Source organism: Aspergillus pseudodeflectus (assembly GCF_044049435.1).
Source record: "Aspergillus pseudodeflectus strain CBS 756.74 chromosome Unknown BJX68scaffold_8, whole genome shotgun sequence".
NCBI lineage: Eukaryota > Fungi > Ascomycota > Eurotiomycetes > Eurotiales > Aspergillaceae > Aspergillus > Aspergillus pseudodeflectus.
This window is the reverse complement of record NW_027263784.1, coordinates 380360-405138: the sequence shown is the minus strand read 5'-3', so window position 1 is coordinate 405138 and position 24779 is coordinate 380360. Positions and strand designations below refer to the sequence as shown.

The window sequence follows — 24779 nt, the reverse complement described above, 5'->3', positions numbered from 1 at the left end:
ACGATTGACGCCGAGCTGCAATTGACTCGGGAGCTTCATGCAACCTCCTGTTCTCCTGCCAACTGACTGGCGACCTTCTTTTGTGCCTTTGCATCTTCATAGATTTTGCTCTCATAATTTTCTGGAATTCATGTTCTGCTTGTTGTGAATGCCCACTCCCGCAGCTCCGTGTTCCTGAGATCAAGGCTGCCTGACCAGCCTGCACCTTAACCATGTGGAACGATGAAGATAACAACCCGTACGGCGCATTTGACAGCGAGGCCCGGCTGTCAGAATCGCTCCACACGACGAGTCTTAGTCCTCGTAAGGGTATACTGGTTTCAGTTGACGAATAGTGGTCTGACAGATGCAGCTCTCTACAATACCGATTATCCCCCTCCACCTTCCAGCCAATCCTCCAACCCCGATACAGACTACTCGCAGCCACAAGAAGCGAGCGACGATGACGCGGCCGAATATAATCCTCAGCAGGCCGGTGCCGGATACACTCGCAAAAGTGTGTACGATAGTCGCATAGAGCAACTGCTCTATGAGAACCCGGAGATGCCGATCCTTATCACCGACGCCGGGAAGAACCACGAGGGAGGTGGTAGCTTCATCGTATACACCATTAGAACTGGAGTATGTGTCTGTTAGGTTATTGAGTATGCATTGGTTAATATGGCGTAGGATTTAGAGGTTCGGCGGCGGTACTCGGAATTCGCGTCGCTGCGACAGACGCTTGTTAACCTTCATCCAACCCTCATCATTCCGCCGATTCCCGAAAAGCACTCAATGGCCGACTATGCCGCGAAACCGACAAAGGCTAAAGAAGACACGGGTATTATCGAGCTCCGAAAACGGATGCTCGCGGTGTTTTTGAATCGATGCCGGAGAATGAAGGAAGTCCGTGAGGACGGGGTCTGGTGGAGGTTCCTGGATCCTAATGTCAGCTGGGTATGTTACACAGTGTTGAGTTAAGAGTATGGTAAACTGACTTGTCGTTAGAATGAGGTTCTGCATTCCCACCCCGTATCCTCGATCCCAAAGAACAACCTCAAAGCGCCCCCTCTTGACCCGGCCAACCCTACACCCGCGCACGCTTGGCTACCGATTCCATCTACGTCTGCAAAGTTGAAGAACTCACCCGGAACGGCTACTTCACCAACTACGGATACACCTGGCCCGGAGATTCTTGGCCGCTTTCCCCCGGAGTCGCGGAAACTGAGCGAGAAAGACCTGGATCCATATTTTATCAACTTTGAGGCTTCGACCCGGGAACTGGAGCTGCTGCTACAAGGGAACATGGAAAAGGTGAACCGCCGCACGCTTTCACATCTATCGGCACTCTCTGCAGATCTGATGGAGCTCGGGGCGCGGTATAACGGTTTCTCGCTATCTGAGCAATCTCCGACCGTCGCTACTGCTATCGAGCGGGTCGGACAGGCGGCCGATACGTCCTATATTGAGACAGAGGAATTATCTGCTGCCCTAAGTGCCCACTTTGCGGAGCCGATGCGAGAGAGCGCTCAATTTGCAAGCGTCGTCCGCAGCGTTCTGCGATACCGGGTACTCAAACGAGTGCAGGAGGACATGACACGGGATGAGTTGGCGAAAAAGAAGTCGCTCTTGGAGTCTCTTGAACGAAGCGAAATGGAGGCGAAGCGTATCGAACAGTACCTCAACCGCACCTCGCCGCAAACTGCGACAAAGCCCGGTCGATCTCTGTCGACGTCGTCAGTAACTAGCAGTCAGGGTGGAACTGAAGGAGAGTCAAGACCAAGCGAAGATTCCGCGTCATTTGACTCCGACTTTCCCCCTACGCATGCCGAACCTCCGGCGCAGCGGTATCCCGAGTCCGGGCAGACGTCGCCAACACACCGCAAGACGTCTAGTGGAAACTTTGTCACCAACAAGATTTTCGGTCGCATCAGCCACGCGGTCCATGGATTCGTGGACGTCGATCCCGAGCGGACACGGCGGGACCACATCGGCAAGACGAAGGAAAGCTTGGTCCAGGTAGGTCGCAAACCTTATTTTCAAGTATGATGCTAATCAACTACAGCTTGAGCAAGCGTTGGGTGTATCTGAGAAGGACGTCAAGGATGCAAGCGCAGGTGTCTTGCAGGACCTGAAACGGTTCCAGAAGGACAAGGAGGCGGATCTCCGGCGGTACATGGTATGTTCACCTTGGAAACAGCTGTGTGCTGAATTAACGAAATCAGGTCGCGTACGCGCGGTGCCATCTCGACTGGGCGCGCAAAAACCTGGAGACATGGACGGAAGCCAAAGACGAAGTGGACAAAATCGTTGCTCGGTAGTTGCATTCAATCCTGATTCCGAACACGGGCGTTGGTGGATCGATCTGTTTCTCAATATGTTGCGCGCTATCATGTATCCAAGACTATGGTCTAGACACCAGATAATTTATGATATGAGCACTGTATCTCTATTTGATGACGTTTCGCGTGATGTGCCACAAACCGAACTGAAAGATGAAAGTCCTGTAGCTGATAAATCGCCGTTGATCGCGAATTTTCGAGACGACGAAGCAAGGAGGTTGTTCAGCGTTGATCCATGGATGTTTGATTCAAGCATATTTTCGACAGCATTGCTTAATATGTTTCAGCCTAATTGTAAACATTCAATAAATAGTGGATCAACGGCCTTTGCCTCGCGACTGGATCGACAAGGCGACATTCCAGCGCTTGCAGGCGCCATTTCTGCAGCCGGCGCCGGCACTGAAGATCATTGAGCAACTGTCCTTTTCCTCTTCAACTTTCTTTTCACTTCGTAAATACTCATTCTATACAAACCACGCAACGTCTACCTAGCAATAGTAGTAAACACAGCAGCCCACTGCTCCACTCTCCATCAATTGATTGCCAAATCCCGCATCCGGCGAAAATCTTTGATTCCCGAACCAAACGCATTTTCAACCCCCTCACATTCTTCCTTTCTCCATTGACGTTTTCTCGACGATCATGTTGTCATTAGCTTAACCCAGACGCTCGAAAACAATGATTTGAGCAGTTCGCGGATCACTCAAGGCGAACGCTCATTCGACGTCAAAGGACAGGAACGAGTCAAGCAGGAACCAGGAACCGACCCGGAAACAATAATGGAGCCCGCGGCCTTCTACCCAGGGTGAACGCCAGGTGATTATCGCAAGCAAGCAGGATGGACGAGCGCGGCATCCTCGATGACGCTGATGCGGGTTTATTAGCCGGGGCAGCTGCGCGGCCCTGGTTGGTGTCCTCATGGCTGGCGTTGCCCTCGTCCCATATACCAAGAGCAAACACAAGGATATCTGTTCTTGGAATACGGATTCGTCGCTCAACGCTGCGTCGGCTTGTCAAGATGGCTGTTGTACTTCTTGTTCTGGCACTCTTCTCGCTGGCTTGCTCGACACGGGCGACACCATATCGCTTCGGGGTCATCAATGATACAAATGCTTTTCGTGGAGAGTCACCATATCCTGCGTCTTCGAGTACAGCTGTTCCTCCTTCATCGTCGTCCACTACGTTGCAATCAGCTCCAACAGCCTTGAAAACAGCAACAACTGGCGCAGGGGCAGCAGCAGTCTACGCCCCAGCCCACGGCACTGACCTGCACATCCACGACCCAAGCATAATATACGATGCCTCAACAGCCTCATTCTACAGCTACAGCGTCGGACCACGAATGCTGATCCACCAATCGCCTACACTCGATGGCCCCTGGACCGAACTCGGCAGCCTCCTGCCTGCCGACAGCATAATCCCGAAGGGCGACCGCAAAGCCCCCTGGGCGCCGTCAACAATCCAAATCAACGGCCGCTTCTACTGCTATTACGCTGTTAGCAACGCCGGCTGCCGCGACAGCGCAGTCGGCGTCGCCTCCTCGGACTCGCCCGGTCCAGGCGCCTGGACAGACCACGGACTCCTCATCCAGTCTGGGACAGGGGCAGGCGCGGACCAATTTCCGCTCAACCAGTCTAATACGATTGATCCGAGCATCTTTGTCGATACCGACGGGAGCGTGTATTTGACCTTTGGGAGTTTCTGGACGGGCATCTGGGAGGTTAAGCTGGGTAGTGACTTGATTTCTGTCGCGGAGGATATGGATGCGAGGCATCTTGCTGCCGAGCCCGGGGCGATTTTCCCAGCGAGGAAGAATGCAAATAGTATCTGTGGTGATCCGACGGGAGGGCACCCAATTGAGGGGAGCTTTCTCTCGTATCATGGTGGGTGGTATTATCTCTGGTTCAGTTGGGGGCGGTGTTGTGAATTCAAGGATGAGAGGATGAGGACGAACGGGAAAGAGTACGCAGTGCACCCGCTGACTATAATATTGTCAACTTCGGCTAACTTTTGCTCTACAGGTATCGCATCAAGGTTGGCCGATCCACAAGTGCCCAGGGGCCGTTCGTCGATAAGCAAGGCAAGGACCTTATCGACGGTGGTGGAGAGACAGTGTACGCTTCGAATGGCGACGTATTTGCACCAGGTGGCCAGGGCATCTTGTCGGACGGACTCGGAGATATCCTCTACTATCATTACTGTGAGTGGCCTCATCTTTTCCTTATCTTGTGTATAGAGTGTTAAGCTAACTACGGACTAGTAAACACATCCATCAGCTACGACTTCTGGGAAGCTAGACTTGGATATAACAGGCTGGAATACGTGGATGGGTGGCCTGTTGCTGTCTAGCAGCTATACTCGAATCCCCGTACATCTAATCCATATAGACATCTAGATATCATAGATATAGACAAGACAGGATATGTATATAGACATGGACTAACCAACCAGTCCCGAACGCTTCAACTTCTATTTTGTTTATATCTATCCTACTCCCCATCTCTATCATTGCTTTTCCAGGTTCTCAACCTCAACAACCATCCACGCAACCCTCCACCGCGCCACACCCCCCATCTTCTCCATAACCCTTCGGCTAGCAGCATTTTCCACAGCCACATCTGCAAAGAACCACTCTTCTCCACCCCTACCCGCCAAACCCCCTCCAGACCTCGGACCAGAGGAATCGGTAGGTTCAAAAACCTCAACCCCCCTCTTCATAACCTCCCTGCCCACAACGCCGGCGAGTCCACGCCCCCGATGCTCAGGCTCAACATGTAGACTGCACAGACTCCCGTCGAAGCCCAGGAAGGCCCAGCCTATTGGCATCTCCTTTTCCGTCTCAGAGGAAGAAACAGGTTGCGAGGAATGATAGAGTGCAACACCACCCATAGCCAACAACGCTTCGCGACTCCGCGGGATATTTGTCCGGCTCTTCACGAGGTCGATGTGGTGTCCCTGGATTCCGGGCTTGCCCGTGGAGTCGTGGAATCTGTACCCGGAGCTGCTACTGTCTTCCGTCGTGGTGGTGTCGGTGTTGATGTCCTCGAGGGAGACGGTATCGAATGTCTTGCTCGAGAAACAGTACTTCACATAATGAACGCCTGCGCCGCGATGGATGGTTAATTTACCCTCGTTGCGGAGTTCGATGATCAGTGCCTCAAGGGTCGTGTGGACTGCTCCTAGTAAGTAGGATGTTGGTTTATGAGCCGGGATTTTGGGGACGCCCTCGTCTACCACGACTGGAGTTGGGGCCTTGAGGGTTGTCGGTAGGGATGAGATGTAGTCCGGGACAAGATCTCTTTGGATATGTGTGAAGAGCGACAGAAGGTGCGCCTTGACAATTTCTCGTGAGTGCGTTGTTGCTGTGGCAGGCGCCCCAGACTCAGAATCCCCAGACTCCGACTCGATACTGGAATACAGCCAGATCTGCGTATCGGGGCCCCGGGGGATATCCACGTAGGCAGCGAGCCATGGCCGTGTCTCTATTTCCTGCGACAGCTCAGATTCCTCAAACGAAGCCAAAACACGAGCCGTGGGCGAAAGGTGCGAGACCTGATACTGGATCCGCCGGTAGAGTGGTCCCGAGAGCGGCAGGTGCGCGTGGAGATGCGCGAGGAGGGTTGTGTAGGGGTGTGTGTGAGTGTACATATCTTCTTTTTCCTCCCTCAACGCGACGGTCATGTTTTTTTTTTTTCTCTTCTATATGTGTAATTCAGCCTTTAAAGTGTGTTTCCCAAGGTTGTGAGTCAATTGAAAATCTGGGTTACATCGGACCTAGTTAATGTAGATGCGATTGACTAATCAGAAGGCGCGGTTGTCTCATGGTGCGTCGGCTCGGCGGGGTCCATATATCCAACTATATGTACGCGCACGAGAGCAGGGCTGGGAGATAGGAGCAGTATTTATTTTAGTAGCAGAAAAACAAGATATTTTGATAACGTCCATTGCTTTTTTTTTTTCTTTTTCTTTTTCCTTTTTCTTCTCTTTTCCTGCCCCGCTGGCGCCTGGGAACATTTCTAGTATCCAGAACTATAAAGCCGACTCGCTGCCATAAATACCAAGAGGAGGTCGTGATGTTGGTGGGATGGAATATTCTGAAGGTGGGGAAAGGATAATGAGGGGAAGGGAGGTCAATATATTGAACCTGGGTCTCAAGCAAGGAATCCCCGCCTGAATCATGAAGAGTTGGGGCCGACGACTATGATAGACTTGAGAAGTTTTGACGCCGATTGAGTGTCCATGTAAATGCGAAAGAATACGTATATCTTTGCAATAAAGTTGAATCAGCACATCACATTGCCCATTGAATTCTAGAGACGCCATTACTGTGGAGCTCTCAGTATAGAAATCAGTCAAGACCAGCCAGAGATCTATTACTCTAGACTCTCCTATACACAAGCGCAGCACAAACACGCCTCATCACCTCATCACCTCGTGCCAACGGGCACCCATCAACGTAAACACATAAGGCAACACATTCTGCTCTAGAAAGTTGCCAGAAAGCTTTTTGATCGGGGAGAAAAGGAGAAAAATGTACCTTCCACCAGCAACATAGGGAAAAAGTAAGGGGGGAAAAAAAAACTACAAGGACAGCGGGAAGCCATCTAGATCCGGACGATGCAGGGAAACAGAAAGAGAAGAAAAAGAGAAAAGAAAATGCAACCGTAATACCTGTCATCCTCGACTGTCATGCAGGTCCTGTCTAAGAATTCGTTTTCACATCCAAAATGTTCATATCAGCGGTCAAAGAAGAAAAGAGAAGAAAAAAGATCTAGTCCGATAGTCGTTCCTCCTCGCCTACGTGCAGCTCGACCACGGGGAGTTCTTCGTCGTCGTCATCCAGCGGTGGCAGGTCCGCGATGGTCGACTCCATGGGAGTCCCTGGGTAGGCGACGGGTCCGTGGATTGGGCTGTCGATGAGAGAAGCCATGCGGTAATCGGAGTCGCTCATGTCGCCGCCGCCGACGGCCTTGTTGCTCGCGTTGTCGTCAAAGTCATCGTCAGAGAGGGTCCCCCCCGGGAGCTCTGCTGTCATCATCTGTGAAAGGCCATGAGTATCCGAGGCTCGAGCAAACGACCAGGAGGGCGGGGTTGTGGAGCGAAACGGGTTGGAAGCGCTGCTGCCGTAGTCGTCCGCGAGATCATAGTTCATACCTTCGAGTCGGCCGTTGTTGGTCCTGCCGAAGCTTGTTTCCCCGTACGAGGGGCTGTTGGAGTATTCCGGCGGGCTGTCCTCATTGCTGCTCTTCAGTTGTGTTCCGATTCGCAAACCACCATCTCCCGACTGGTGAGCTGCTCCGACTCCGGCTAAGGCGCTCGACGACCCATTGCGGGAGGAGCCGCCGAGGCGCCGGCCTTCCCCCGACGGAGACGGGCCGCGAGATTCCCCGTGAGAGTCTGTTTCACTGCCCGGCCTCGTCGATGACTCGGTGATCTCCTCCAGGATCTTTCCTCCCAATGGGCGGTCAGAGCGACGGCGGTAGAACAGCAGATACGCCGAGGATGTAACAACGCTCTGAGGGTCGATCGGCCGTGACACACTCGAATCTAGATCGGCAATTCATTAATCCTTGCGCACGTCCCTCTCACAGAGTTAATAACATACCGTTATATTCGTTCCACAAGCCAGTCATGAAGTTCTTTGCATACGCAGTGTAATGGCCGCCTCCGAGACCGCCGTAGTGGTTGTCCACCGCAAAAAGATCATATATCAGGCTCTTCCCTTCTTCTGGTGCCTCCACTCGACCCGTCAGATCCAATCCCTCGGTGGGGAAGTCGACCATGACATCGAGCTTGTCCCTAAACCCACGGCTCGCGCTGAACCTCTTCAGATGCATGACGAGAATATCTGGCGTTTTCCACAGCTCGAATTTCTTGCTAGCACGGCGATGTTCTTTACAGCGGGGGCAGTACCATGCGTCATTTTCAGACAGGATCTCTTCTTTGTTGAATTCATCCAAACACTCGTACAGTGTGATACCTCGCTTTTTCCGCTTCTGTCGCAGCTGACGCCGGTTAGCCAGCTCAGGATCTGGCAGCCGATCGATTTGTGTCCACGTAGGAGCGCCACGCACGCCATCGGTATCCTTGTGGTCGCCGCCAAAGAGCGCATCGTTCGCTTCCGCGTTCCAATCCAGCACGATGGCCTCACCAGGGCAGATAAGAGGTCCCTGATGCTCGGGCTTAGGCGTTCTTGTGCGTTTCTCAGCGAACATGTCGAGTTCGTCTGTTGAGCTTTCATCCTCGCTGGTGGCTTCTTCTGATTCGACTTGCTTCTTTGCAATAACCTTGGACTTGATCCGCGACGTCATTTTCGGGTAGTCTTTATTTTCGTCTACCGAGGAGAAGCCAAGAGGAACAGCTTCGTTGGTCTTTGCATATTTGATCTCGAAGAGGGTGTGGAGTCTGGCAGGAATAGAACTCTCGAGGCGAGCGGCGCGGGTAGAATCTTGCGGGGCATCCGTTTCATCGGAAACATCGCGCATAGAAACATCTACCATGCCTTCTTCACCATCGACAGACGTGGTCTTGATCTTCGAGTCGGCCGACTCTGCATCGTCTTCATTCATGATGACGGTATCTGAATCCTCCGCCGAGGTTTCTCCCGGCACCTCTTCGTTAAGGAAGTCCCTGGTTGTCATGTTTGCAGCCTGTTGAAGAACCTTGCGCAAGATACTGTCATAGTTTGTGGCCTCGTCTCGGTTGATGATGATATACGACGGCACTCCGAAGAACTGGTAGTTCGAGCGGAAGCCGCCATTCCGAGGCCGCTCCTGTCGGTGAAAGACGGAAATAATCATCTTGTCAGACTTGGGCGAGTCAAACTTCGGGACCTCTTCATAACTTGATCGGCTGTAAGAGAAGTAGCTCTTGGTCACCTTGTCGGGATTATAGTTTGTTGGCACTGACTCGACCTCGTAAATGCCGATTTCATCACCCTCGCCAATCTGGCAGTCGGCAATTGAAGCTGTGTTGTCGAACATCTTATAGAACTTGCATTTGTAGATTTCAGACATAATCAGTCGCTGGGGATCGGTGTCAACTTTCTTGGCGATCAGCTGTTTGAGCGCCTTGACGCTGGAGTGCTTGTCGATCTCAACATCGATAATGATGGGCTTCTTGTTGAGAGGGAAGTAGAATATTGACTTGCTCCATAAGTTCTCGATCGGAAGTTGCAGGGTCAGATTGTTAAAGGGGTCGAAAATGATGCTGACTTTTTCGCAGACCGGGCAGACAAGAGTCGACTTGTACATACCAGCGAACAGGTCCGTAATGACTGAATCATTGCGAGCTTTGTAGATGTCCCAGCATTTATCGGCAAACTCATGCAGCGCTTCCTTGTCGTGCACCATTTCATCCGTAGAATCTGGCTTCTCAATGTACGGCTTCTTCTGGATCCTGTTCAAGTCCTCTTGCAAACCATCGAGAAGGAACAGGAGGAACTCCTGGGAATCCTGCTGTCCGTAGCCGGAGAAGGCTGGTCCATAGCGGCCGATGGTGTGCTTCAGCTGTCTCGGTGCAAATGACGACTGGCCATTCTCATCAAACATCGTGCGCAGTAATTGCGCGTACGCTTTGGCAACATCACCATTGTGGGCCAGCGGATTGCTCGGGTTCAGATCCTTCTTGTACACATCGTCTGTACAAATTAGTAACGGCTACTTTTGACAAGTTAGGTCTACTCACTCAGGAAATAGTAGGTCAGCTCCTCCACGCTACGAACACATTGCAACGCAGAATTCATGTAGCAAGTGTTTCCTAGGTTGCTGAGACCGGTATTACCGCGAGGCTTGCCGTCCTTGCGCCCTCTCCGAACAGGCTCGAGGACGGGGGACGACCGACCGCTCGTCGTCGGGCTCTTGGTTTTAAGTTTAGAGGGTAGGTTGGCCTTTGCGCCGGACGGCACACCGAGACGGTTTGAGCTCGTCGCAAGATCGGATACCCATTCCACACCGCTACCGTGCCCGGTGACGCGTTCTTCAAGAACGACAATGCTGTTGTCACCTAAGCCTGCAAGATCGATTGTCATCTTGCCATTATAGTTGGGGTTGGCTGTTTGATCCTTGGCCGGTAGCAGCTCCCTTTGGGAGCCCTCGGAAAGGGCAAGGAAGGTGTCGACGTCGAGAGAAAGACTGTGGCCAGTGTTGGAGACAAGGGGTGAGAATGGCGCAGGAGAGGCGCTGCGAGACGCGGCCGGGGTAATAGCGGCAGACGCAGTGGTGCTGTTCAACCCGCCCAAGATTCTCCAAACGCGAACCCTGGTCGAGTTATCAATGCGAGCCAGCTGCTTTGCTTTTCGCAGCCATTTTTGGTAGTTGGTATGCCGACTGGCAAGGGTCTTGGCAGGAGACTCCTGACTGGCAGTAGCCCCCGTCGACGGGTTGGCGAGTTTGAGGACAGTAAAGACAGGAGGGTTGATTTCGTACTGGATATTTACGCTATCGCCGGAGGCATTGGTGTTGTGGGCGTAGCGAACGATGGCCGGTGACTGGTCCGCTAGGCCGTACCACTGCATGATGAGATCCCAGCCTTCTTCAGGCACAACCTCAAAGTCTTCACTCATCTCTAAGCCCGGGCGTAGGGGGATAAAGGGTTGGTCGCGCTCATCCCTGAAGCCGGTGTTGATAGGGTCGGTGACAAGGACAAGGTCGGAATTGTCGACCGGACCGACCTCCCCCTCCGCGGCACTCTTATCGGCCTTGTCCGCATGGGTAGCGCTGCGGGCGAGAACTCGCTTCAGCCACGACATGGAGACAACGTATCCCTTCTGGTCTTCCTTCAGCGGCTGCATCATCATACACATTACTTTGGCGACCTGGTCATCGTAGGAAGGGCGCTCGTCGGGCGAGACTGAGGGCTCGGTCTTGGTATTCTCCTGTGTACCGGCCACAGGGGCAGTGTAGGTGGACATGCTGGATGGCGTCTGGTACGCGGTGTCGGATGACGAGTTGGCGTCGTTGCCCGTGGAATCTTCCTCTGAGCCTGTCGTATCCATCGGATCGGGTTGGCTGTGAGCGGCAGCAGCTGGCTCCTCATCCTTGTCGGTCGACCCCAGATTCATCTCGACGTCCTGCTCCGCCTCGGGCGCTGCCCGCTTCGTACTGGGCGAAGCTGACCTCTCCTCGCGCCCGGTCGGCGGGACGCTTTCATCTCTCTTTTCCGAGCCGGACATATCGGTCGCAGGTTCACTGGCAAGGGTGAGCCCAGCACAAGCAGCCGCGGGATAATCAACGGTGCTTGTGGGGGAGTCTGGGGTTGGTAAGCGCGCTGCTGCGGCGGCAGCGGAGGAGGACGGGGCGGTTCCTAGTACGTCGTCCTGTAGATGAGCGGGAATATAGCGAGAGGACGGGGAGGGCGAGACGGAGGTCTGACTGCGGTTCGAGCCGGAGGTAGAGGAAGGACGAGGAGGAGGAGCGGCCGTCGAAGGCGAGCGAGACGAGGTGGACGAGTGACGTCTTGCGGGCTGCGAGGCAAGCGACAAACCCGATGGTCTGCGAGGCTCTGCTACCTTGCGGCGCTTTGTGGACGACGTCTTGAAAATGAGCTGCCCACGTCTCGTGGCAGCTCTGGGTAACACGGTGGAAGGATGTTTCGAGGCAGGGTGACAGGCGGATACTGGCAGAAAATCGGTCAGATGCCCCAATAGAATACAAAAGAAAAGGTGAGGTCAGGGAAAATTGAGACCGAAGCACAGAATCGAGAGTCTGGGAAAACTGGAATTTCCGACGCCGTAAAAGGCGGAGCTCGTTTAGGTGCGAGGTGGGGAATTTCTCACTCATCAAAGATCTTTCTTTCACCTGGCACGCCTCATTGTTCCTCCACCAGATCACCACTTGATGCGGTAATCAAAGGTTGACAAAGTGACTCGTCCTAGTGTTTTTTTCCTCGTTGCCAGCCACTACATTGACTTTCTCCCCATTCATCCTCACTGACTGCTCATCCGCTTCATTCACAGCCTCATCGAATTCCTCTCTCACGCCTCACTTTGTAAAGCGCCAGCTTGCTTAAAATGTACCTATGCAGGGATATAGCCGCTTAATCAGGCGCTTATTAACTGGAGAATCGAATGTAGCTGGGCAAATCCAAATTCCTTTGATCAAGTGCTATTTTTTACTAGATTCTTTGTCTCCTGTGTTAACCAATCCTAAAACAATCGCAAATGTCACTTTTCCCCATCAAATAATGTCAAATCCAAACGTTCCCTTTCACTATTTTTCCAACTGGTTGCCCGGCAGGATGAATTCGACATCTGCACGAGTCCCCTCCAAACCCCCCGCCTCCGCCTCAATTCTCGCGACTATCTTCCCCAGATCGCTATCGAAAACTCGAGCCATGATCTCGCACGTCTCGCAGAGAATGAGCCCGCACCGACATTGGAAAAAACCCGGGGTCGGGCAAAGACTGCACCATGGATTTTTGGCACTTCTCTTCTGGCCGATAATGCCCGGAACCAAACTGTCGTACGCCGCTCTAAAGTCAAAAGACTCCGCGGTGAGCCCCTGAATGGGGACGAATTGATGGCTGAGACACTTGACGACGCGAAGGCGCCTATGAACGCAGTTGCTGCACATTCGAGTGGCCTGGTGGCCGGTTTGCGAGTGGCCGTTTCTGATTTCGTCGTAGCGACCATCGCCGAGATCAACCACTTCAACTGTGCGTTTGCCCAATCCCACGATGCCGTAGGCGAAGTCACTGCAAAAGTGACACGGGTCTGACCCGTCTTCGTTGGGAAGATGGTTAAACACGATGGGATGCACAAACGAGGTCGAGATCTCCAGTGTTTTCGGGACTCTTGCATCTTCCACCTCCTCAGTTTCGGGTTTCGCGGCGCCGTCTGCCTCTATCGTTCTCGCATTAACGGCCGGGGTGGAGATTTCGATATTCTCAGATGCGGACTGGGGTGGAGGTGTGCTCTGTCGTCCCACGTCGTTCCCCTCATTCTTCAACGCGGGCGGCACCAAATCCATAGCTTCGGCAGTGCTATCATCTTCTGCGTGCACTGAACAACCAGTAACCGCCAGCGCGTTGAGATCTTGTCCCTCGTCCTCCTGACTTAAAGAGACCGACAGAGCGGACAAATACTCCTCACTCAGCGCGACCTTTTTCGCCGAGGAGCTCGCGCCATCATCTGACATCGCTCGTTTCCTCTTCCGCTGGCTCTTTTTCTTCTCTATCTCGGGGTCGTAGTCCTCACTGTCGTCCTTGTCCTCCCAGCTCGACTGCGGCAGGCGTTCCATGCTTCGGCTCCGAGCCCGTAGCTGGTATCTCTCGCTTTTGACAAGCTCGCGAATGGCCTTTCGAGATTTGTCCAGGAAGAGCTCCTTGGCCGTGGCGAGGGAGAGGTCGGGGTCGGTGGTCATGAGGTTTTTGACTTCGAGATGTTGACGGAGCCTGAGTGGGAGGAGTGAGGGGAGAGTGATCAACTTGAGAAGGAGGCGGCTTCGACTGGATTTGGAAGTCGAAAGAGCGATTGAAATCCCCGACTAAGGTCTTGAGATGATTAGGCTGAGTGAGAGGAGTGAGGGATATCGATCAGCGTGAGAGGCCTGAGAGGAAGGCGTTATGAGCTGGGAAAATTGAGAGACAGGGAGAGGATGATGACGCGGCGCGAGATGAGTGAGGAATCGTGTTCTGCGCCAGAGGCGTGAGGAAAGCGTTCTGGACCAGAAAGATCGAGACCGATCGGATTCCCTCCCTCCCTCACTGAGAGTATCGCGGTTGGTAAAGTTGAGGAGTAATCGTGACGATACGTAAGGATAGATCACGACTTGGGCAAAGTGAGATGAGAAAACGATCTCGGGATAGGATGAGAGGATGGTGTAAAGCGAGCTGAGTACCAAAACGGAGCCTGCTCCGGGAACACTGAGAGGTAAGTGCCGCTGGTTTCCTGTCAATCACAAAGTGAGGTGAGTGGTGAGTGGACGAGTAGACACAGCTCGAGTGGCGGATAGGTTACTCCCTGCTCGACCCGGACGAAACCTAACGGGCGGAATCAAGACGGGCATTTAGAGCAGCCCATCTTCTCACTTTGAGATGATATAGCTGATGTACCGATCTGAACCCTCCCTACCTTGCTTTTTGGCAGTTGTGAAAAACGTGGGCGAGCGCAAACCGCGAAGTCAAGAAGCTGGTTTATATCTATCTGGTTCACCATGCGGAGGCCAAACCCGACCTCGCTCTGCTGCCCATCATTGCGATCCAAAAATCGCTGACGGCCAGAACCCCCAGGCACGCGCCATGGCGCTGCGCACAATCGATTCCTCTCCTCTACTCCTCAGTCCGTCGAGACAACCCTTCCGGGAGAATGGAAAACCAAAGATGTCACAAGCAACGTAGATTCTCAGACTAAGTCATTTCTAAACCAGCGGCCCAGGAACAACTATCGAGCACACCCGCTGTATCAATCCTCTAACGCCTGAACGCATCCATAGCAAGCAAGAAACATCTGAGATCGAAACAGAGACGAAGAAAAGAAGAGGATCAGCACGATTTCTGCTGCCCATCCTACCTACTGTCGACACTGTCTCCCGAGCGCGCGTGTCTATTTCAGCCACCATCTCATACTTCCATTCCACAACCACAATCATCCATGGGTAGATCAAGCGTAGAAGAGGGCGATACAAAATATGAAAGCCACCACAGCACACGACACGAACAACACGAGAAGTGCGAGTTCCTGGTCGGGGTCTAAGCGGCGTTGTCTGGCATCTGGATAAGAGAACGTTTGAGCGTCAGCGTGGGTGACACTTTCTCGTCCCGTCTCCTGGGAATAAGTACCACTGAATGAGGTATTTGACTTACTTGATAGATTCAGGCGCCTATCTCGAGTAGACACGGGAGGAGGGAGCTCCGTTTCTGGTCCCAAGCAGGGACTCGACGCGAAGGCGAGATACGTGAGCTGCGGTACGAGTAGGTCGTTGCTGATGTAGAGGTGCTGTAGCCTGGAGACGCATATCCGCCAGCTTCGAGGAACTCTTCGTCAGGATTTGAAAGTACATGGGTTTGGAGACCATTTTGAGAGCCTGGATTCGTTGTTCTTGCAGTGGCTGGAAATGAGGTGGAAGTATCCTACTGCAGGTAGTGGGTATGATAGTGCTCAGTAGCAGTCGAAAGTGGGAATAGAAAAGCGCAAGGAATCGAGGTGGAGAGAATTTTGGTTCTCATCAGCCATATAAAGTTTAGACAACACGTTCGACTCCCGAAGGTCCCAGTAACAATAGTATTTCTACTATAGAAATTTCTGCACTTCTATGACTCTGACGGGTTCTCCATTTAATGGACTAAGAAAAGAAAGCGTAGAAAGACAAAAGAGATACCCATAGCCAATCCTACTAATGCAGTCAGAACAGTGCTTCAACATGTCCCTGCGGCCTCCAACACCTAAACGTATTCAGCCCAAGCAAACCGCCACCTAAACGTAAGACCAGTAGGACCATCGTGATTCTCGCTCATCTATTTCATTCAAATATCACCGGCCAAGTCAATCTGCCTGTGACGGCCAGAAAGAAGACCGCGAAAGCTGTTAAGACCACGAGGAATAAGAATGCCATGTATTCTTCGCCGCTCGGGAGGTCCTGTCTTATACGTTTGATGTCGATGATATCTAAAGAAAAGAATAGAGGTTAGCGCCATTGGCTTGAGCATTAGTATTGTATGGAGCTTTGCTAACCTAGATGATAGCGCTTGCAAACAACCTGAGTCGGCCTTGCAGGGCCCAGATGCTCATGACCCTAGACTTTATATGACATGGTTAGGGCGCTATTGGCTAGTACCGAGCTAGAAGTTTGGGGGTTAGGATACGAGGATGATGCTAAGGTGGAGGCGTGGTAGGTGCGTATTTGGGCATGTTTGGATCTTACAGGTGCTGTTCCACTCAGCTACATGTGCGTTGAAGCGGCTCTGTGAGCGGCTGTTCGGCTTGAGTTGTTCTGTGGTAGTAGATGTGGTAGTTTTGCTGCAGAGGGCAGATGGTGCTCGCGGAAAGTTTTGAAAAGAAGAGAAGTCATATGCTTCAGGATAAGATTTTTGGTGACTAGGGCTTACCGCCAGTGGGTCAAATTACGGGCAACTAGCTGAGCCGAATTGTATTTGTTCCTTGGCCGTCATTCTCACTCTAAAAGTATCGAAGAAAATCAGAGCAGAGACTAGGGACTCGGGACTCGCAAAGATTCATGAACTGGCGAGTGGCACATCCTTACTTACAACCTTCTCTTAGCTCAAGACTATAGCAACTCCTTTTGTATTAGTACTAGAGCCGTCGTCACTTTCATATAGAAGGTGCACTAACCAAATATCCGAATCGGTGAGGACCTGGGCTTGTTTGTTCTTGTAATGGACAGGATAGTGCTCAGTAGTAGTAGACGGGGAGAATAAGGAGTACCTGGGATCAAGACGGAAACAGTTTTAGACAGAATATAGTTGAAAACAGCACCTCTGACTACTATGAAGATACTGAACCCAGTGATGTACAACCACGCAACGAGACTCTAGGACACTTTTCTAGCCTAGTATATACATTCAAGCCCCAAGTATAAGCCTCGATTCTTTGGATCTTGAATAGCAGAACCAAACTTACTACTAGTAGAAGGTAGTAGAAGCATGTGAGTCACTGGCAAAGTTATTCTGAAGTTTAATGACTTTTTTCGTTCTTCAAAATCCCTGCGAGCGATTGCCCCCGGCTTCTTCTGCCGTTTACGCGCTGCTGCAAGACACCTACTTCTGATACCATCGATCACGTCTCATCTACTCTACTACAAACCAACAAAGTCAAAAGCTACTCACGATGCCTCCCACACCCACATACAACAGGGTAGAGCAAGACGACACCGAAATGTCGGAAATCCCACCTCCCGGGTACTATTCCACCTCGGCCTCGTCCTCCTACGCTCCAACGTCGCCAACGATACCAGTTGATAGCGCCTTAGTCCAAGGCAGCGAGCTTCCCCTTCCCGCAACGTCGACCGTGCCTACCCGCAGAGCTTGCCGTATGCCAGGTCAGCTACGCTCCCAACAGTACCAACCGCGAAGCTGAATTGCACTGACCTCCGACAGCCATTTCTCTAGATATTGGACGAATCAGACGAAACCTACCAAGCAGTGAACAATATACAAAGTTTGTATTTGGTGTGCTTGCGACTGCCATGGCAGTCTTAGTATTAGTCGGCATATGCAGATTGATTTGGGAGGTGATATATGGAATGGAATAGGCGAGCCAGGATTATAATGGTCCTTAGCAATGTACCTCTGCTTGGCATTTTGCTTGGCGTGCATGGCTCTAGGTGCTGGGGATCTCAGACCTGTTGAGAATTACTATTACGAGTGCGTTGGCAGTCTTGGCTAGGAGAATCTATACAATTTCATATCCTTAAATTCTGGACCAGAGTCCCCAGGATAGCCCTGGGGGCTGGAAGGAATCTCGTAGCTTGTTTGTACATGACCAGATCGATGAGTGTATTTCCCACTCATAGCCTCAAACTGGTCATCATAGCTTCTTTTGGGTGGCGGGGTTTCGACTGCTAAAGTTTATTACTGGCGTGTGGCACAACCTTCGCTTAGCCATCAGGGCTGTTGCATCCCCTCCCAGAGCGCAATGAGGCAATCCGCACAGCTATAGGTGCAGTTTGGTCTAAGGACAATGCCTATAGTATCCAAGTATCAAAGAATCCCATACAGCCCCTCCAATACTCTCACAGACTCCTCGACGCCGGCCATCCTTGAAGCCAAATGCACAACCGAAAGATCATGATCAACTCCACCACCGCGAAAATGCATAGCAGGACGAAGACGCATCCCCAGAACGTCAAGTGGTACAGACAGATATGGCACTCGCACACTGATAAAGGAAGAGGGGTGCCGGCCAGTCAGCCAGTCAGCCAAGACTAATCTTACTGCATCCTGAGGTACTTTGGACTAGGCAGGGATCTTGAATGGAGCTTGACTTACAAGATGTGTCAATATATCGCTGTTCACGGGTCACTGATGAGGACGCATGAATCGACGAGTTGGTGACGTCGTCATAGCTTGGGGGCAACGACTGGTTTGTTTCAGGGACATTTTCTTCTTGATCCGCGAAGGTGTCATAATCGAGTCTGTGAGGCATTTTGAGTCGACACGGTTCTCAAGTAGTACTGTAGTATAGAGATGATGGTCACTTGGGAGATCAGTTGGAGATGAAGACTGGGGATGGATGAAGGATATGAGAACAAAGTTTAGGATAAGGCTTCCGCTCTGGACCGCATGAGGCAGCTACCTGGTATTCGGCAGCCTAGCTTTTCAGGTTTCTCCCATGCTCAGATCCTTCAGAGACATTTGAAGATGGTGTAAGAGAAAGTCCCATCTCCACCTCACGGGGTCATGGACTTGGGCCGTGCAGGTATAACAGGAGCGAATAGTATGTCAATGCAGGGGTAAGTGAAGTAAGAAACGAGATGGCACCGGTGAAATAACATAGAGATCCTACTGGAGAGTTGAATAAGCCCCTCTCCTCCCCTTTCATCCCTTGGCCTGCGCGCCATAAGTCCCCCAAACGCAGTCCAAAAGCAGACTCCATAACAACCACATCTTCACAGGCCAAGATCAAAAATCAGCAACTGCAATACGTCTTGAATCCCCGAACAAGCATCGAAACCAAAACCCCGTACGAGAGAAACGCCGCGCCAGTCCAAAGCCCGACCAACGTATACGCCACCCACTTGCGGTCTTCTGTAAATCGAAGTTGGATATCAGCAACAGCGGCTAGATAATAGAAGAGAATAACGGGTTAGATCAACACATCGTTTTGGGATATATGAGGAGCTTGTCTGGGTGAAAAGAACATACCTCGTCTCCTCCAGAGAATCCACCTTCCCATCCGAGGAGGCAGGGTAATCTGAACCTGCAAAAAGGCAGGCGTCTCATCGGTAGTAGGTGCAGTAGGCGCAGAGGAAGAAGGCGCCGGACGCTCGCCTGAGATCGAGCTGGTCGGGGTGAGAAGCATGTCGGAGTCGGACTCGAAATCAGTATCAAAGTCGGACTCTAAAGGCGGCAAGTCGTCGTCGTCTATTTCGGAATCCTCCGCAATGCTGCTGTTCCGATAATAGATATATCGTATCGGGGGAGACATCTTGGAGATGTCTGATTTTGCGGTGCTTGGGAGCGGGACGAGAGGGGATGAGTATGTAGGCAAACAGACTACCAACAGGAGAAAAGCAGGCGGGATAGCTGGGCCTGAGGTGGGCGCAGCGAGGCGTCAGGCTGAATGCGTCATTTAGTGAGGAATTCTCTTAGAGTTTTATCTCGATCATGCGAGGTTTGTCCAGCCTCTACGGAGATTCGTCAAGCTCCTCTTCCTGGAAGCAATCATAAGCTGACTCAAGGTAAACTTTCATTTATTGAGCTGTGGCCGTGCCAATGAGAACAAAGTTGCGGAAAATGGTTGGGGATGTTGCTTGTGCAAGTCTGATGTCTGGTATACATCTGACGCGACTCCGTAAACCCTAATTTGACCGGATGGTGGCAAGGAAAACACACCCACCCCAGCCGTCCACACTCCCACACTCGGAGCAAGAGCGTGACCTCGCACTTGTATTTACAGAACGGGAGCTACAAGCTGACATATACTGAAGAGCATAACATCATTTACGATTGTTCGACAAGTAGACCAATCTAGGAAATATAAATCCTAGAGAACAGGGAGGAGCTGACTCCAAAAGACCAAGCACTTATTCTTTAACCTAAGCGAGAAGAACAAAAGAATGCCAATATCAGGCCTATCAGTATCTACGATTTAGGAAATAGGTCATAGCCAATATGGCCCCAAGAATCAAGCAAGTCAGCACGATGGTCAACTGCTGACAGGAATCAAACCGATATAGCTTCTCGCAGCCAGTGCATCTGGGGCAGCTATCCATCAATTTGGCCTTCGAACGCGAGGACGAGACATGCGCAGAGATTGCTGCGGTCGGCGTTGCAGTTGTTAGTAGTAGATCCCTTTATAAGACAGCGGGGCGGTGGATCATGGTTGAATGGGTAGGGTATGTTATGGCTGACCTTGTTTGGCATCGGAAGCTATACGCTTAGATTCTTTTATCTCGTTGAAGATGCTGTCCAACATTTCTTGCCAATAATTCTCTGTGGGTGTCGTTGATTAGGTATCCCACTATGTAGCCATGAAGTGGCGGAGCGGGGGATCATGGTGAAATAGGTAGGGCTGCAGGCACTGACCTTGTTCGTCATCAGAGGCCATATGTCTGATATCTTTCACCTTCGCGAAGACCTTGTCGAGCATCTTCTGGCAATGCTTGTCTTCACGCGTCGCCTGTCAGTATCCCAACATCTAGGAGCCGGCGGGGCGGGGGATCATGTGAGGTAGGCACTGCCATAGGTACTGACATTGGTTGTTATTAGAGCCTCCACGACGGATTTCTCTCAGCTCTTCAAATATCACGTCGAGCTTCTCGTTGAGCTGCTCGTCTACGGGCGCGAGCACTGGCGGGCTTTCGTGCGAAGACACGGGGATCGTAGCCTTGTCGTCCGACATCTCTGAAAATGGTTTTCGCATGAAGACTGTCCTGAAGATGGGAGAGGTATGCGTTGAAGAATGAATGAGACTCGAAATAATAAAAGATGACTATCGATGGGAGGAAAGTGGGAGAGAAGATTCTGCCTGCCCCGGAAGCTTAACGCCCTCGACCCGGAGTATCCTAATCAGGAAGGAGTGAGCATTTGCAGTGCTTTGGGATACTATGGGCCTTGAACCACCACGAAGACCGAGAAACCTCGTAATCCTTCATGCACCTTCTGAACAAACAACCCATATTTATCGTCATTCATATTGATATTAGTACTGATTGCGAAGGGCCACCAACGACGTCCATAAGAAACTTGCCCCGCTCCAAACTCTTCATCACCGGCAAAAGCCATTCCACATCTTTACAGGCATCCTTCGAAACTATCTCTCGCTTTGATTCCTCGTCTAGCCTCTATCAAGCCTTCATCAAACCTGCACTTAAACACTTGCTTATTCTGAAACCTTTTAATCGATACCTTGCGCCTAAAATGGCTTTGTTGTCTCGAGATTCTCGCTGCGGTGGTGGGAGCCCGAACTGGGCTGGAGATATTCCTAGTTCCCGCTTTGGGCAGGTGGTAGGGGTAGCAGGGTAGAAGTGATAATTCGAATATAGTGACATCTATCTTTTGTAAAACAATAATAAGCATAACAAGGAATGGGGCCTCGAAAGAAAAAGCAGTCACGGTAGATAGATGTATTCAGAAATTGAAAGACGACTCAAACAAGTGCCAAGGGGTATATAGTAAAGCATCATTAAAAAAGGGAGAGCATAGATCAGTGCTGAAGCCTCCTTCAGAGAGACATAGGACTCCAGTGACAACAGAATATACTCGAAATAGAGCAATAGATAGATACCGTCGAACCCCACGCCTTGTTTTCCCCGGCCGGCTTCACCACCACACCGCGCCGCTCAAGGTACAAAATACACATCCTCCCCAAAATATATCCTCGGCTCCTTTCGGGTACATCGATGCATAGTAGAGTAAAGTATGAGACCTGGAGCAATCAGAATACAAATAACGACCACCACCACGAATTTCACCGCGTCGAGTACGTAGAACGATATTTCCGAGCCGCAGAGTGCGAGGAGGAATAAGCCGGTTTTGAGACCGAAGACTGTCTCGGATAGAATGTGCTTTATGGAGGCTTTGGACTCTCGTAGGAGGGAGACGAGGCGTCTGTGACTAGGTCTGCGAAGGCCGCGCGAGTGGAGAGACTCGTGTGCTAGATGACTGTTTTAGCTTGGTTGACTGGAGAATTCGCAAGAGAAGGGGAACTGAGATTGGTGCCACTTACAGTCTTTCTTCAGCACATCGTCAGAGTTCTCGGAGGAAATCGAAGAGGGATACGCTGGTGGTAATTCCGTGTTGGACGTATTGGGCTCGCAAGTTAGGGCTAGAAGCCGGTCTCCACGTGCTGGTGGAGCCCTCCTCAAGAGACGTACGCAGGTATTCTTCACTCTCTTGCATCTAGCCATGGCTGTGCACAGAGAGTAAAGTAATAGATCAATGGAGTAATGAAGATAGATGTGGTTGGACTATATGAGGAAGTTCTTGCAGACGATTGTCAATAAGAGAGGCAGGTGTAGGTACGAAGAACAGATGATGTAGGATGGACTAGATAAACAGTAGCTAGAAGAACAGTAGCAAGCAAAATAAGATGACGACGGTAAATACATGCGCGTCATAAGAGACAACAACGTCATTGATGCTGCGCAAAAGCTTAAGTTGAGTGGAAGTCTGTTCCGATACCCTCCCCCAGGGTGCACGTGATGGGCCCTTATGTCCAAGCCAGCCACATATGCCATACCCTGGCCCATACACTTTCTTCTGTCGTCTGCACAGCCTAGATACCCGACTATAGAAGCCCCTCTATGCGAAAAACAAACGCCAAATTCTAGAGAACAACCCCGGGGATTTGGGCTGGGGCTGGGGCTGGGCTTGCTGCTCCACATAGTACGTTGTCGAACCCCCATCATCATCGTCATCCTCATCCTCATCGCCAAATGTAGTCTCATGCTCGGGGGCGGCAGTCTGCGTGATAGTAACCGTGTTTATAACAGTGGCCGTAGTCGTAGGCGCAGGCGGGGTCTGCATCGCATTCCCAGCCGGAACAGGGTCGTTCTTCTCGAGATTCTCTTTCGCCTTGGCTGCCCCAAGCGGTCCTCCGATGGAGACCCCGATGATGAGCAAGAGCATAAGGATTAGAAGGAGCCAGACGCCGGCGTTGGAGTCTGGATAAGAAGGGTAAAGTGGTGAGTCTGGGGCTTCACTTAATCTATGAGTGAAGAGGGGGGATGACTTACCCTGTAACCTCTTCTTGACCGGTTTCTTTGATCTCTCGTGGCTTGCAGAGCGAGAATTGCTTGCGTCATTGTTCAGAGTGTTGGGGGTGAAGATGTCCTCGCTTGCAAGCCAATTGGTATCGATCTCCTCATATGGAGGCGGCTGGGATGGTGCTCGTGAGATTGTGGACTCGGGATACTTGGGGATAGCCTCCATCTCAAAGATGACTCCGCCGCTGGGTGCTGGTAAAAGCGGGGTGTATGTGGAGTGGTCTCCCGCGCTGTACGGGCGTTGGTGAGCCTGACGTGGCCTCTGTGTCTCTGGCATTTTGTTGTACTTGTAGATCAAACGTGGGATGGCAAGAAAGAGGAAGAGAGGTACTGTGCCAATATTCAGGTAAAAGCAGGAGTCGATTTCAGATAGCTGGCTCGTGAACCTTGACTCGGAAGACGGAAGGCCACCGCCCCTCAAAAAGCTTAAAAGTACATAACTCTGGAAAGCCCTAACCAGTAACCAGTCCCAGAGCAAAAGTATGAGCGAGTCAGCTCCGCCACTAGCACCCGAATTCGCTGCCTGCGTTCTAGGCTCCAGGCCAAACTAAGTTCTCAGCACCCCAACCCTGTATCCCCAACCCTTCTCCATAGTACAAATAACGATGGGCAGCAGAGCTGCAATCTCTGCTGCCCATCGCGCGTCAGCCTCTGGACTGGCCGCCAGGCGCACAACGCACCAACGTCACAGACGTTAGGGGGAAGCGCAGAATTACCCAGCTAAAGATAACAAAGTGTCCTAGCCTGCCCTCTCCAAAGCCAAGTACATTCCAACCACAAGTCCAACACAGATTCCGCCACCTAGTAGACCCACAAGGCCTACCGCATGGCGGCTGAGCCAGTTGCCGATTCGTGTGCGGATCGGCTGCTCTGGGTCTGAGTGGTTAGCTAGACTAGTCTCTGACGTATGCTGCGGCTGGCTGTACTTACTCTAGACCTCCCGGGTGCGAGGGGTTCCTCTGGCAGGTATAGTGCGGGCTGTTGTCTGAACACTGGAGTATGCAGGAGGCGGGGCAGGTGCTGGGAGAACACGAGTCTGAGGGTATGTGATAGTTATGTCCACATCGATCACAAAGTCGTTGTTAGGTGCAGGTGGGTCGTATGTGATTGGGACTTCGGCGTGGTGTTGTCGGTGATGGACCTGCTGTGGTTCAGATAGGCCTGCCATGGTGTATTCAGTTGGTGGTCACTGCAGGTTCAGAAGAGAAGATGAGAAGCTGGGAAGAGAAGATCGTGGAGCAAAGGTTAAGAACTAGCAGGGTCTTGAAGAGAGCTCTCGCGTGTAAAGCCTAAAGCACATGCATAACAAAACCAGGACTCCAGAAAAGACAAAAGCCAGCCACTCCAACGCCGAACGTCGCCGCCGCCACCAAACTCAACATTCTGAGATCCCTTTACCGATCCATCCTCGCGTGACTGGCAAGGATGCTCTTTGACTAGTGAAATTTGGTCCGAAGATACATCATCAATACAATGAAACCAACTATGAAACCAAGACCAAGTGAAAAACACATGATGCAAAAAAGAGGCTCTTTGAGCCGACCTGGTCAGCGCAAATGCTCTATTACTATGGCCA

The 24779-nt window shown here is 51.6% G+C and overlaps 6 protein-coding genes across 6 annotated transcripts; 2 read left to right on the top strand and 4 right to left on the bottom strand.

Moving 5' to 3' along the window:
* The first annotated feature begins 4 nt into the window (after positions 1-4).
* Positions 5-2558, top strand: BJX68DRAFT_230162 (PX and BAR domain-containing protein). The gene is made up of 6 exons (XM_071039182.1): positions 5-303; positions 353-621; positions 670-936; positions 988-1998; positions 2045-2158; positions 2205-2558. The coding sequence occupies exons 1-6, from the start codon at positions 213-215 to the stop codon at positions 2298-2300; spliced, it is 1848 nt and encodes a 615-aa protein (XP_070902375.1). The 5' UTR covers positions 5-212; the 3' UTR covers positions 2301-2558.
* Positions 2559-3339: 781 nt separating this feature from the next.
* On the top strand, positions 3340-4670 carry BJX68DRAFT_263711 (arabinan endo-1,5-alpha-L-arabinosidase; the record flags this gene model as incomplete). The annotated part of the gene is made up of 3 exons (XM_071044767.1): positions 3340-4283; positions 4343-4521; positions 4582-4670. 3 exons carry the CDS (start codon positions 3340-3342, stop codon positions 4668-4670), a joined length of 1212 nt encoding a protein of 403 aa, XP_070902374.1.
* On the bottom strand, positions 4535-6164 carry BJX68DRAFT_230159 (uncharacterized protein). The gene has a single exon (XM_071039181.1). The coding sequence runs from the start codon at positions 6000-6002 to the stop codon at positions 4827-4829; it is 1176 nt and encodes a 391-aa protein (XP_070902373.1). The 5' UTR covers positions 6003-6164; the 3' UTR covers positions 4535-4826.
* A 928-nt stretch (positions 6165-7092) lies between these two features.
* Positions 7093-12022, bottom strand: BJX68DRAFT_279597 (putative ubiquitin-specific protease UBP12; the record flags this gene model as incomplete). Its single annotated transcript, XM_071048771.1, has 3 exons — positions 10008-12022; positions 7927-9960; positions 7093-7868 (listed from the first exon to the last, which is right to left on the bottom strand). Exons 1-3 carry the CDS (start codon positions 11491-11493, stop codon positions 7093-7095), a joined length of 4296 nt encoding a protein of 1431 aa, XP_070902372.1. The 5' UTR covers positions 11494-12022.
* A 6881-nt stretch (positions 12023-18903) lies between these two features.
* On the bottom strand, positions 18904-19422 carry BJX68DRAFT_263708 (uncharacterized protein; the record flags this gene model as incomplete). Its single annotated transcript, XM_071044766.1, has 2 exons — positions 18904-19055; positions 19140-19422. The coding sequence occupies 2 exons, from the start codon at positions 19420-19422 to the stop codon at positions 18904-18906; spliced, it is 435 nt and encodes a 144-aa protein (XP_070902371.1).
* A 3317-nt stretch (positions 19423-22739) lies between these two features.
* Positions 22740-23480, bottom strand: BJX68DRAFT_263706 (uncharacterized protein; the record flags this gene model as incomplete). Its single annotated transcript, XM_071044765.1, has 2 exons — positions 22740-23101; positions 23174-23480. The coding sequence occupies 2 exons, from the start codon at positions 23478-23480 to the stop codon at positions 22740-22742; spliced, it is 669 nt and encodes a 222-aa protein (XP_070902370.1).
* Between the last annotated feature and the right edge of the window lie 1299 nt (positions 23481-24779).

Coding starts and splice junctions, on each gene's coding strand:
- BJX68DRAFT_230159 (XM_071039181.1), bottom strand. CDS start 6,002: ATGACCGTCGCGTTGAGGGAGGAAAAAGAAGATATGTACACTCACACA.
- BJX68DRAFT_230162 (XM_071039182.1), top strand. CDS start 213: ATGTGGAACGATGAAGATAACAACCCGTACGGCGCATTTGACAGCGAG. Junction 937..987: donor TGGATCCTAATGTCAGCTGG/GTATGTTACACA, acceptor ACTTGTCGTTAG/AATGAGGTTCTGCATTCCCA. Junction 2,159..2,204: donor CGGATCTCCGGCGGTACATG/GTATGTTCACCT, acceptor TAACGAAATCAG/GTCGCGTACGCGCGGTGCCA.